Here is a 14,404-nt window from a genome sequence, read left to right as displayed (position 1 = left end):
AGTCTCCGAGGCGAAAGAGAAGGAACGGTTATTTCCTCAGATTCGTAAAGGCCTATCGACCATCGATTATATCTTTCTCTCCGAGTGTTTAGCAGTCCAGCTTGCAAACTTTGAAATAATAGAACAGAAATCGATCATACCCCACGGAAGTGCACACTGACACTAACTTAACTATTATCAGACAAGTGCAATCATGTGAGCACTTCAAAGGGGGAATTTAGTAAAAAGAATGAAGTGGAGGCCAGAATATACAGCAACAGTCACCACTGGTTAGTTACATGTGAGCTCCCATTAAAGCTTAATCATCCAGAATCAGCCCTACTGATGTGAGAAAAGTGCGCGGTGGATCTTAGAGCACTTATGATGACGAGACTAAGCCCAATTCTCAATTGACTGGTCAGGATAAGAGAACGGCATTTCACTATGATAATAAACTCATAATTTCCACAAAAAGAGCTTAGCTGTTCTACTGACAAAAAACCTTCTGCCACCACTGCAGTGGCAGTAAAACTCATCAGATCAACCCACAAAAAATCTGTTTGGGAACACCAGAACGAAAGGAATTGAAAATAATAGGCTCCCGTTTTTCAGTTTCTCAAAAATCCAAACCAAGCACGCTTCTGGGATCATCTCAACAAATTAAGAAATGGCAACGTAAGCAGGGAGAATGGGGTCGAGTCTCTTCCCCGCCTCCCTCCCGGGGTGCCGTTCTTACCTGCTGGACGGGGGTGTTGGGCCCCAGAAACCTGCTGGAACCGTTTCGGTAGGGTGAGGGGGCCAGGAGCCGGGTCCGGGTGGAGTGCAGCCGCCGGCCAGGAGCCGGGTCCGGGTGGAGTGCAGCCGCCGCGCTGAGTCTGTGTCCGGGCTCCGGGGGCGGGGAAGGAGGAAGGCGGCCATGAGCAAACAAGCGGGAGGGGGCGGGAAAGGGGGAGGAGAGACGCTGACGACGGCCTTGGAGCAGGAAGGCGGCCATGAGGAAAGAAGCTGGAGGGGGCGGGAAAGGGGGAGGAGAGACGTGGCGGGCACCAAGAAACAAGCGGGAGGGGGCGGGAAAGGGGGAGGAGAGACGCTGACGACGGAAGACGGGTGCCGGCAATGCCGGACCAGACACGGGGGCGTTCCCGGCGTCGCGTGACGTCGGCAAAAGCCAAAGAATCTCGGGAACGCCCCCGTGTCTGGTCCGGCATTGACGGACGCCTCTCTGTTCCAATGGCTAGCCTCCATTTATGGAGCTAGCCAATGAAGCAGAGAGGCGGGTTAAAGTCACCCATACTAGAAACTACAGATTTCGCTGGAGGAGGAGCCTAACGGCTCCGCCCCCCAGCGAAACCTAAAAACACCTGCCTGCCCTATCCACAGTAGTAATATCGCACAGCGAGCCACGCGTATTTCGGATGGTACACAAAGAAAGGTGTGGATTGTAATTGACGAAAAAAACGACCGGTGAGTGCTGGCTTATGTATGGCTGATTGCAGTGCCTGTGTAAATAACGGACTACCAAGGGCAAATGGAGTCAGACCATTGACGAAATGAGTCAGTGTGTTCTGGCGTCTTTCAAGCATGAGCGCACTGTATATCGCTATACTTTACATTTGTATACAACATGGCCATGTCAAGGAATAAAAAGAGGTGTGAGGCGGCAAGTAAAAAGGTTTGAAATACGAACACTATTAAGACATGAGGAACAGGCAGTGCATTGCAAATGCTTGTTTTTAAAGCAGCCCTGGTACCTTTGAGGAAGTCTGGCTGCTATAAAAACCAGCACCGCCTCTCCCCTACCTCCTCCACCGCCGAGGAACGCGCAGGAATGACTGCCATAATGCAACAAAAAAAATAAAAATAGCCGGAAACGCGATAATGAATCCCACCTCTCTCGGACTCGTGACCTGACTCATGGTTGCCATGGCGATATTTTAGAAAATATGCTTGCGACACCGTATGTCACGTCACCCAGTCCTCGAAAGGCGGGATCACAGCCGGACAAATCATCCGAACATGGGCTTTTGCCAGTGGAAGGCCTCTGTTTGGCGAGGCCGGCCAATGGAAGAAGGGGCGTGGTTTCATGCCCCTTCTTGCTAACAAGAACTCTCGCCTGCGACAGCGCATGCGCTGCAATGCAGGCTTCGACCTAAAAATCTTGTCCTTGGTTCTGTCCAACGGACATGGGACCTATTGACATCCAGAGTCTATACTAGTTGAGTTAATGGTAAACCAACAGTTAGAGCAGCGACCCCAGTCTTTACTAGTTGGACTGGTGAACAATTAGAGCAGCACCCCAATTCTAACAATGAATGGTGCTAATAACAAGCTTCAATTATTTCTCCTCCTTGATGTGAACTTGGGCTTTGAAAAAACAGATACTATGGAGGTCAGGTCCATGGAGAAGGGATTGTTTTTATTATGGCATGGCTGTTCACCTATATGGAAAATATTTAAATCATTCCCTACCTTTAGAACATCCCTTATGCTGTTGGTTACCGTTCTGTAAAATGCTGACATGCTCTCACCAGTTTTCTCTGTGATTATGTTGACCAAAAAATATATATATATTGTACTTGACAATGTTTTGAAGAAAACAAAACTCCCCCGCGTTCTCATTATTTAGTGGAAATCAGCCAGAAGCAAGCTCGAGCATCAAGTTACTGTAAATCTATCCCATACTTTCTTAAACTATAATTACCTGTACTTTGGGTGGATTATGCCGTAGATGATGGGGTTGTAGATGGCAGAGGCTTTCGCAATCACCGCAGGCACCGACTTAGAATACGGAGTCAAAGCGCTGGCATGGCTGAAACAGAAAGAAGGTGCAATAAAGCTCAATTTTTGCCATAGTTTTACATCCACCTGGTTATTCGTTTCAAGCAAGAGGAGTACTTATTTGGGACAATAATTAATTCTTATAAAATAATGGGAAAGCTAGGTCCGATGTTGTAAAACTTTTCACTCTTGCAAAGTCTACCCTTTGCAAGGTTGCAGGGTTAGTCAGGATAAAGCCCCCTGCAGTGTGTGAATATGTAGCTGTGACTACTTGCAGCTCACAATGTTAGCATTGTGAGTCTCTGTGAATAGCATGGAGGAGGAAAGACGAGTCACCCTTCTTTTCAACTGGGGGGGAAATGTATCAATGGTTTCTGACACTCCTGCAATGAAAGGCTACCAACTGCCCATTGTCGTCGATAACACAACGCATAATGAAAGCTGTTCATATGGTACAGGTTCTACTGTGTGAGTGGCAGCTGTGGGTACCCAAAAGTAGATAGTAGGGATTGTTGCATGCTGCCACAATGTCAATTTAGCTATAACAGCGTTAGTGGCCTCACCAGCTTCATGTAAATAAAATAAAATAAAATAAATGCTAAAATCGAAAATAATAAATAGAAGTGCGTACATATACATACATACAAATAAGGGCTTTGGGTCAGCCCTCTTCATACATTTTGATTCCTCCCAGGATAGCACACAGAATGGGGCAATGGGTCAGCCCACTTCAGGGATTAGGGCTAGATGTGCAAAGCATTTTTCCCCTCCCAAAAAGCACGATTCACAGAATGGGACCGTTTGCGACTGAAAAAATGCTTTTTTAAATGTGCAAAATGCCATTCAGGGCCGTATGTACAAAGAATAGGAATAGTGATTTGCAACTAGCGATGTCATCTGGATAGCTATTTGGAAATTGCTATTCCTTATGTATGAAACTTTTTGTTTCTTATTTGCTATTTATAGTGGGTCACAAATTGACAGAACTCATGAATGTTAACAAGCTCATACGCACTTTGCCACCCGTTAGGAATCAGCATCATCACAAGGATGGTGGCCTGCGGAGGTCAGCAGACCACCTTATCTGTGACTGCCTTTGAATAAAGTTTTTTTGTTTTCGCTCAAATGCTACCTGTTTTCCTTAAAGGTAAACGCGATGCGTTTCAACAATACAAAATGAAACATTTTGTTATCATTTTTTAAGAGCAGGGAGTTGTCTTAGGAGCCCCCTCACCTAAGCTTAAGTGCAACGAGACACACCACACTCACAAATGGACGTGGAGTGCTGGTGGGAAGAGATAACTGTGGGAAACCATGGCCTTGGTGTGTAACTGGTGTGGGTCCCATGTTATTAGGCAGCCACCCACCACGCCTATGCCTGGCATCCACACATTGGTATATAATGTGTCTAAAACAGGCACCAAAAGCTTGAACCAAATGAAATGGTTTATATTCTTTGTTAGCCTGATATCTGATAGATGACCTTAATGAGAAGGAGGCCCAGTAAAGAGAGCAAGTGGGATGAGAAAGGGAATGAGAACAGACATACCCAAAGAAGAGCATGAACAATGTCAGGGAAAGAAGCAGATAAAACAGACTTTCAAAAGAGTGAGCTCTCTGTTCATCTTTATAAACCTTCAATAAACAAAACCCAACATTGTAATGTCAAACATTGCACCCACAATCACACTGCAAAAACTTGGCCCTTCACTTCCCTCTCCTTGCACAATCTAGAGACTTGATTTGTAGTTCTAAAGCGAGAAAATCTGTACACAGACTTCGCTCTGTGCAAAGGAATATGGTGATGGTGCTATCTCTCCCACCTATGTAGCGGTCTATCAAGTATCACATGATCTAGAACAGCAGTAGCTCTGAAACACCAGTCACAACTGGAAAACCAGACAGAACTTCAACAGTGCACTTTTCCTATACCTGTGAGCCTCAGGGCCACGATGTGCCATCCGTGCTCCCCCCAATGTGAATCAAGTAGATGATGCAGGATGATGCAAAGACTAATTTTTCTCCCCGAAAATCATCATGGAGCATGTCATTGCATCTCTACCAGAGAATTGAATAGTCGACCAAGGGGGCAGAGGCCATGGTAGGTGCAAGGTCCAGCACAGGTCTGGTGGCAGATGAGGTGTACATGCAAGAAACAGAGGCAAGTGGAGCCACTAGAAGGCAAATGCGGTCCAATGGAAGTGTCAAGGCATGAAGGAGCATGACTGTTAGGTCACGTATGCAACACATTGGATGAGACTGGATGTAAGCTACAAGGATGCACAGATAATTCTAGTGCATATCAGGTACATATGAAGGCCCACATATGTAGGCAATGCACAAGCAGAAGCAGGGATCATCTATAGAGGCAAAGTAACCAGCATGAGGAAGGTTTATAAGACCTTGAAGAGCTGAAGGCAAAACAGAGAGATATAGTTTAGTAAGCACTGAAAAGTTCAAGCAAGGAGAGTGCATGAGTAGCCCGAAATCACCAAAGAGGCACAGGAGCAAAGAAAACTCCAAAGTCAGTACAGTGAGGCAAGTTTGTATACAGCTTATGGGGAATATACATGAGATCCCTGAAAAGGAGCACAATGCTTAAGAGAGACCAAAGGGTACGATAAGTATAATATATGAGCGGCTCCATGAGCTATAATTGAGCTGGATATTACTTTCTTTGGTGAATATGTTTCAATGGTACATGCATTTGTTTCTAATCTATTATTGGAAAGGCACTATCAACAACTATTGTCAACTGTAATAGTGCAATTTTTCTTATGATGTAACAGTCTGTTATATAAAGTCTACCATTATCAGTGTTCCGTCAAATTCAAAGGTGATTCAAGATACAGGTGTGTCCTTTTATTCAAGTGTATCAACTCGATAGTAGTTATACTAAACCTGAACAAAAGTGTGAATCAAGTTATCAAATAAAATCTAAAGCATTTGTTTCTGGCTGCATGCATCACTGCATCAAAAAGGATTCTCTTCCATTTATATAGAAGCCATTGTTAGAAGTGGATACTCTGTGTCAGTCAAAGTCTTCTGTCGTGGAGCATAGTGGAACAATGCCTGCCTGAGTTGTGAAACTATCATTTTCTGGGCATAGCTGTGAAGAGCAGCTATGAACCTATTGACTGACGTCATAGTTTGCCAATCACCACTGACAAATGTAAACATTTACAAAATTCGATGGGCTGATTTTCAAACAAGAAATGGCTGATGGAGGCTGACTCAATCCCCACTCTTGGGATAGTGTTCATGAGAAAAGGAATTTGTTGCATCTGACCTGACCTTGATGTGGTCTTCCTCTAAACCTTTTGTTTTGTCTTCAGCCCTCCTGTTTCTGAATGTTTTTGGTTGCATTAGGATTCTGTGCACTTACCACTCCAGTGCTACAGTGCTTGTACTCTCTTCCTAAAACATGGTAAAATTGGTCTAAAACTATATAGCAGATTTAATTTACTTATAGGTCCTAGTAAAACATGTCCCCAGGATCTGTGAATGAAATGCTACTAGTGGGCCTGCAAAAAGAATGATTGATGGACGGAATCCTGAACAATGTCAAACACTCACCCCTCGTCAGAGATCTGGACGTAAATCAATTTTTTGCTCACCTCGCAATCCCAGTTTGGACCTAGCCATTTGCAAACTAGTCTTGACCCTGCATCCCATGGGAACAGTCCAGCCCAAACTGCCAGGTCAGACCCTCTCTGGAACGGAAACAAGCATCCTGGGACCTGTTTCAGGGTATCCCCCCTCATCAGCCATGATAACTTGAACCAGTGGCATGGCATGCACGGAACCCACCTCTGGCCATTCTCTTCTCACTTAGAGGGACAAATGCAAAAATAACAATTGATAGACGGAATGCTGAACAATGTCAAACACTCACCGCCAGTCAGAGCTGTTGCCTAAATCCATCCTTGTTCTTCTCACCACACCACCCCCGTTTGTACCTAGCCATGTGCAAATAGGTCTTGACTAGGCGCCCCAAAACTGCCAGGCCTTGTCCTCCCTGGACTGAAATCAAGCATTCTATAACCACTTTTGGAGTATCACCTCTCATCAGCCAGCATAGCTTGAATCCAGTGGCATGGCAAGCATGAGGGCCTGCACCACTCTTGTGCCACCCACGAAAGTAACCCACTTTTAAAACTTGTCCCAGACTTGCTATTGCAGCCTTTAGTACAGTTTTAAACTGCTCAGTTGACCAGGAAAAATAAACCTTTTGCCAGACATAAACTTCCCTTCTTAATAAATGTATGTCCCTCCTAACGTAGGCCCTGAAGGCCTATAGGGCACGGTGCATTGCATTTAAAAAGTAAAACATGTTTTTGTAGGTTTTGTATGTCCTGGTTGTGAAAAACTCCTAACTTCAGTTTTCAGTACTAAAAGTACTATATCTCCCCCTGGATAACATTAGGTTACAGTACTACATTTAATAAGTGTTATCTTTTGATAGGGAGCAGGTAGGGATGTCAAGTTTGGACTCAACTGAATTGTAATTTAAAATCATCTTCTTTAACGGTAAAGTCAGATTTTAAGCCACTAACCTTTTAAGTGTCTGCTGCCACAGTTCTGGATCACATGACTGTGAATGGCTCTGCTGTTGACACAGGTCTTTTCTCACCTCCAAATTCTTGGATCCTTCCTATGCAACCCCCCACATCAGAACTAGATGTGGGGGGTTGCATAGGAAATTTCCCCACTTCAAAAACTAGCACCAGGTATACATATTGGACCCTCGGAATATCTATTCAATGAATCTCTAGACCTGTGGAAGACTTCAGAAGGACTGCCTTTTTTCCCAGGGGACTGTCCTGGTCCTTGAAGCTTGCCTTGTTCCCCAGATGACTGCCCTACTGCTACCAGAACAATACCATGCTGCTTAGGGGCTGCCTTTCTCCCTTGAGGAGTGCCTTGCTGCTTGATGGCCTCCCTTGTTGCTTGAAGGAGTATTGGATCATCTCCTTTACCCCAGGACCACCAGCAGTGACTCGAAGGACAGGTTGGCTGGCCTCCTAAGTGAGCTACAAGGAAATAACACGCTTCATAAACTTTAAACCCAGTCTTAATCCCCCAAGTGATACCCCCAGGGCGGGACCCTTGGCTGTGGTGTTAGCTGTGCTTCTCTTGCCTAAGCCTAAAACTGAGGACTTTTCACCAAAAAGTGCCAGAAGAACCGACAGAAGTCTATGTCCTACCTGCCAGCTATAATCAGCCTCATGCTGGCTCTAAGGACTCTGATGAAGTGCTTCTGGAAGAAAGCTGCAGGGAGCCCGGGAGCCAGCCAGGAGGTTATGAAACTCTGGCATGGCATGAAGGCCACTTTGGTTGAGTTTCAACCTGGCCTGAAAGTTAGGTCAATGGAGCCAGTGGAGCCCAGGGCCCTACAGAACCGATAGTCTGGGCCCTATGAGGTCAAGAAGAGGAAGGGGGAGGTCACCTATTTGGGAGACCTCAAGACTCACAGGAACTCCTTAAGACTCTTGCATGTCAAGCGCCTTATGCTCCACTATGAGAGGCCCAAGGTTACCATGCTCCTAGTAACAAATTATGGATTGGAGGAGGTAGTGAACGTCTCCCCAGCCACTTTTCTTCCAAGGAGCTGGGTGAGTAGTGGAAGGTGTCAATATCTCCCCTACCCTGATGCTCAGAACAAGAAAAGGGCTCCCTATCCTCACTGACCCCTGGGCTCACACATCCTCCCTGGACATTGTCTGCTTCCTTGCCCGCTGAATTTTAAGTTCTATTGGATTTTTCTTTACAATTTGTGTTTAAGTCTGAAGAACAGTCTCTATCAACCCCTTGTATCCGACCCGCCCTCCATCCTGGTTGGCTTAGCTTTTGACTTAGTCCCGGTCTTGCACAATGAGATACCCGTAATTTGTGCTTTGACCTTTTAGGTGCTTTTTTCACTAAAAGAAATTAAATTCCTACCACCAGTTCAACGGATTGGATTTAATTTGTTTTGGTGTCATTTTTATTACTAAAATGTATCCTATTTGTGCAAATTGGTTTTGGATTTTTCCTGTGTTATGTTTTCACTTCATTACTGTTTGTGAGCTGCATAAATAATTTACACAAGACTTCTAAGTTAAGCATGAATGCTTTCGTGCTGAGTTTCAAGAGTGTGTCGCACAGGTCAGTTTAGTTACTTTTGTGGTTTCCCCTGACAGGGATTGTAGTTGTTGTTTGAGTAGGGATTTCACCACCCTCGACAAATAACCCAGTATCTTACATAACCAGAATGTAAAAATATCCTTACATTTTAAGGTTCCCTTTTTTCACATTCTCCTCAGTCTGTAATCTATGGTCTGATGCTCTTCCGCAATCTGTCCACTTAGAGAGAGTCTTTTTTCCCTTTCAAAAACATGCCTCTTCAAATAACTTGAGGTTTATTTAGAGTTTGGTAGGGGAAGCCTTAGGTGCCAGGTCAGAAATGTACACTGATGAAGGCTCCTGTTGTGGCTTCTTGTTTGCCAAAGAGCTAGCTGCCAGGTTACAATTATGATTTGCATGCCTTACTGAATGAAGGGGAACTGTCTCTGATTTCCGTGGAGCCCCACGGTAAGACAAACGTAGAATTGCCACCAAGCACAGAAGATAGATCTCTATGTGTGTGGACATTTGTTTTCTTTGGTCGAAAAAACCCTCCTGCTTTGGGAATTAATTTTCTTAATAGATAAAACATTCTTGTGCTTACTTGTTAAGCATGGCACCTGCTCGGAATCTGCCCTACTGTTGAGTCATGGTGGCGCCCATCAGAACACGGCCATGCAGACAGGGATCTCTGGGGCAGTGATCCTTCTCCAATGTGGTGAAAGAAACCGCAGAAAGAAAGGGGGAAGAGTATGGATTTGTCCTCCACTGTACTATATAAATATTCAAGAGCGGTCCCCTCAACAAGGGAAGGGGGGATATTGTTCAATACCTTGCAGAAGACAACAAAAGGAAAAGAGAAAGTTTTTTTCTTTTCATAAAACCCTCACCCACCCGGGTTTCCCCTTGGTGGCATGCTTCATCATTGACTCCATCCCAGTTCTCTACGGACAGGGGCGTGTTGCTACCAACGAATATGCGGGAGCATTAAATTGTTAAATATAGGTAGGTCCCTATACACCTATCCACCTATTATAAATTTGAAGGGAGTGGGCTTCTTTTTAGCAGAAGTAAAGAAAAGTTAAAAATACTAAATTTCTGGGTACAAATACAAATGTATCCCCTACCCCAAAGAAGGTATGTGAAAATCTGGGTAGGTGTGGGAAAACCCTAGGTGTCAGTACCTATTGTTTCCCCTTTATGGTCAACTAGTTTCATGCCTCTCCCAAAGGCATTTCATCTGGACCTAGAAGGAAAATGATGTTCCCACTCTAGGTGTCTCAATCAACACAAATATTATAAAGAAAAAAACAAAATAAATATACAGCACCTATTTGGCCTGTGTTAAATATCAAAAAGACTTAAAAAGCGACCATCAATGGGCCCCATAAGTCCATTGGTGAGTATGAGGAGGGATGCCTGTAGTCAAACCTCCATCAAGGCTACTCCCTCTCCGTAAACCTGACAGCACTCGCCCGAGGCTCCGATGAAGAATAAACCGCCCCAGGCAATTGGAAACGTACCATTTACAAACGGAGAAGAGAATCTGATGCTTGGAATCACATTTGTTTAGGAAGGAGTGATTCAACAGCGTTTATGGTGAAATGTCAGATGGGCCGTTAATAAAGGCCTACTTAGCAATGATTCCTGCACAATTTTTATATGGGGCAGAGGTACTTCTTTTAAGTGGGAAAACATGTTGGGATAAAGAAGAGGGCAATATCCTGAAAAGCTTGTTCTCGCTACCAAAGGCATCAATGGTACAAGCGGCAAGATTAGAGCTGGGACTCACCTCTTGGGCTGTAACTGCCAGCATGGCCCTGATACGCTTTAGGCAGCGCCTAGGGTTAGGGGAGTTTCAAAAGATCTCCCAGTGGTGTAGAGGTGAAATTGCCATTAGTGAGCTGTTATGGGCAAAAGAAACAAGAGCCTCTTTGAAGAAAGAGTATGGAAGGATGGGTCTAAAGTTATGCCTGCAGCTAGGTCATGCAATAATAGTCAAAAAAGATCTAAGGTCTCAAGGTGCCGACATCTCCCGAACAGGTGATCGAGAATATCTCTTGCGGAAAACATCGGTGGCCCACATGATACAGGTGTGGGAATCAGAAGTACAACAGTATCCATATTTTAGGTTACCTAACTACCACCTAAGACGTGAGGTACTAAAAGTGAGAATGGGAATAAACCCCTGTTATGGAAATAATAGGGTTAAAAACCGCATGATAAATAGCGATAGTAAATGTACTTGTATGTTAGGTACCCACTGTGATATTGTTCATATTTTATTGGACTGTAGGTCGGTTATAGATATACAGAAAGAGATTTTATGCCCGATATTTAAAAAATATAGAATTATGAATAGGATGTAAGCTGCTAATCTTCTAGTGGAATTGAAAGAATTAGATGAAGCCTGCGCTTTGAAATTTATGAGTAAAATTAGGGTGTTTCTCCAGGGCATAGAGTAACAGGTGCATCAGATACAGAGTATAATATGAGAGTGTATTTTAAAGACTAATAGTAATGTAATGTATTTTAGAAGGATGGTGTATATATGATTGAAACCGCTGTGATATTAATATTTTTAAGAAGAAATCTGATTGGCACTTAAACAAGCTGGGTTACTTTTTATGCAAGGATTAGGAGCTGCTTCAGTTTTTTAATAATATAGTATGTTATGTGTTTTGATAAAGGTTTATAATATGTAAAGTGTATACTTTTATGGTTGTAATAAACCAAAGTTTTATTGACTGACTGAGTGATTCAATTATCACTGTGATAAAGTAACAAACAGTATGGCAGCACAAACTCGAAATAAGCATGGTTTTCTAACTTGTAATTCATAGAAACCTACAAATGAGGTGAGGAGAAATGTCTGTAAGCTTGTTTTGTGTCCTGTTAAGTATTACCATCATAAGGTAACTGTGCAGCTTTTGTTAATATTTGGGAATTTCATCTAGGAGTGTTGGAGCTTTGCATTCAGGTATTTATTAGAATGCTCAATGTGTTTCGAAGCATTGGCTGCAAGCAAGGTAACTGTTTTCACCACTTGATATTTGAAAAGATTCAGTGATGATTGCTTATAATGAGATTGCTGTTGTTGTTCCCTTGAGCAACTTTCTTACACAGGTATCCATCTATGCTCATTCTGGGTAATATTTTTGCAGTTGTCAACCCAGTTCTGCACAGTACACTTCTAGTTTGCAAGGCTGGATGAAACATTGATTAGTCAAAAGGTTCAGATCTTTTTGATCTTGCAGAAAGGCCAGATGGGCTCTTTAGTGTTCTGTTCATCAACAGTAAACAGTGAGCTATTCAATGCTCACATGCTGCTACTAGTGGAATGGCTCATGGGCCTTGGCCTTTCTTTGCGTCTGTGGTCCTTATGAAACCTCCTTGGATGGTTTGTGGGATATTAACTTCTTGAGAAATGTATATGAACAAGAAGACTACATTTGAAAGTCTCTGATACCAAATTGGTCTTCAAGGCATTGGACTCTTGCTGGGATACACTATCACTTGCATCTTTTTGGACACTATCAACTTTGATGAAGTTGCAACCTAAACTATGAATGCATAATGGTGCAGTTACAAAAGTAATTTTCTGTAATCAACTAAGACGAGGAAGGAGATGTGGTGTAGGGGCTCAATCTGCCACTTTAGACACCTGAAGATGGAGGTCCCTATACTGGACATGGCCTAAGACTCAACATTGCATGATTCTGATCTATTCACTCATTTTGGGTGTGCCTAAATATGTGTAAAATGTATTTGGGCAAATTTTACTTGATGAACTCAATCCTTTAGATTGTCATCTGATCCATCACACATTGTACAGTGCTCTGTTGCATCACAGCATGGTTCGCTCTGTATAAATACCAGTACAATCAAGAGATAACCCATGGATCAGTTCCAGCATGTACACAGTGGCATGGTATACTCTAGCCTAGAAAATTCCTTCCAGTGTACCAGCGTCATTGCTTTCTGAAGTTCTCAAATGTGATATGTTAAATAACTTCCTCCTTTAAAATAGTCTTCATTGTGCATTTCTTCCTCAAGATGCTAACATGATGTAGTTAGACCCCACGATTGACCTTAAAAAGGCAGACATGAAAGTCCCTAATCCTGAATACCTAATTAAATTACTGCCCATGTTCCCAAAGTCTTTGCTTCATGATCTTCTTCCTGATGATCAATCCCACCTCCAAGCTAATCCTATGCTGAGGCGGCCCCATAGTTCTCCTAGCCTGTCACTTTGCATTAGGACCCTTTTCTAATTCAACTCCTTTAGGCAGTCCCTTTCTGAGGCAGTGATTGTATAGAGAAATGACTAAGGATTTTATTTGCACTTCAATGGTTATGATAATAAGAAAGTGGATAATAAATAGGGGTGGGAAGTAGACCACCTCAAGGAATGTTAATACCAACTTGTCAGGAAGAACCCAAAAGTCACTAAATTAATCTGAGCTCAACCCCCTTGTAGCTATAGCACAGAGCAGACAGGTTTAACTTTGCGCAATATGTAACGTATTAATGCAGCCTAAAACTGTAATAAAGTTAAAAAAAGGCAAACAATAAAAATCCTTGTTTTGAGCAAAAATAGCACCAAAAAGCACTAAGCATCAATGATAGTCAATGGAAATGGTAATCCAGGACCTAGGTTCAACTCAAGGTCGACATGATGGATGATGGTCAGATACAGCAATCAGGTTCATCTTCATCCAAGATTTTACCTTCTGACTTTGTCTTTTTTAAGAATTAACCGGGGCTAGCCTGAAGCTGTATCTGACAACATTGAATTAAAATCTGACTTCTTTGTTGCAAGACCCCTCTGACACTCTGAAGGTCTCAGAAGTACAAAAATGTTCTAAGTCCCAATTTTTGAATGTTTCTGGAGCAGCTCCTCTAGGTCACTTCCAAGGCTCCAGTGCCTCAGGCACAGCACTTAGGGACCAGTACTAGCTCCAGCAGGGGTCACCAGCAGAGTTCAGTCAAGGACTGGTTTGTAATGGTCATCTGGTCACGTCAGAAAAAAGGTCTCTTGCTGCTTGTTGTGTCCCTACAGCAACACAGGAGTTCAGCCAACTGGCCCTTGGAGCCAACTTTGTTGTCCTTGATACAAGAGGGAACTGGTCCAGTCCTTCAGGGTTCCTCTAAGGTTGCAGCAATCAGGGTCCAGTCAACTCCTGATCTGTTGCGGCTCCAGTTTTCTGAGTAGGGCTCCTTGGGGAGCCACATTTATTGTTTGCGCAGGCCAGTGGGTGGGATGACTCCGGCCCTTCCCTAACCAGGGGGTATAGGATCCCAGAGGCAATCTTACCCACTTTTATAACAGTTCCTGTGTGCAATATTGCAAACAATTCCACAGTGTTCCTTACTCCTAAACCTGAAACGGAGGAACACTTCCTTGTCCAGAGCCCTTATATTCACCCAGATATATGGTCAAGGAAATGAGCAGTCCTCTCCCCTGTGTTGATGCCCAACTGGTTCTGGGGGTAGCTTCCCCTCCACTGGGTTCGGAGCTAGCCTAGCTAGATTGGGCCTG

General features: G+C 43.6%; 1 protein-coding gene across 1 annotated transcript in view; it reads right to left on the bottom strand.

Moving 5' to 3' along the window:
- The window catches only part of LOC147728045 (melanopsin-B-like), an 845,284-nt gene that overhangs the window by 349,169 nt on the left and 481,711 nt on the right, over positions 1 to 14,404 (bottom strand). The window contains exon 5 of the mRNA XM_086963227.1: positions 2,681 to 2,788. Within this exon, the coding sequence (XP_086819353.1) occupies positions 2,681 to 2,788 (108 nt within the window). The remainder of the gene's footprint in view (positions 1 to 2,680; positions 2,789 to 14,404) is intronic.

The sequence above is a fragment of the Lissotriton vulgaris genome, chromosome 3_1 (assembly GCF_964263255.1).
Source record: "Lissotriton vulgaris chromosome 3_1, aLisVul1.2, whole genome shotgun sequence".
Classification (NCBI taxonomy): domain Eukaryota; kingdom Metazoa; phylum Chordata; class Amphibia; order Caudata; family Salamandridae; genus Lissotriton; species Lissotriton vulgaris.
This window is presented reverse-complemented; position numbering and strand designations above follow the sequence as displayed.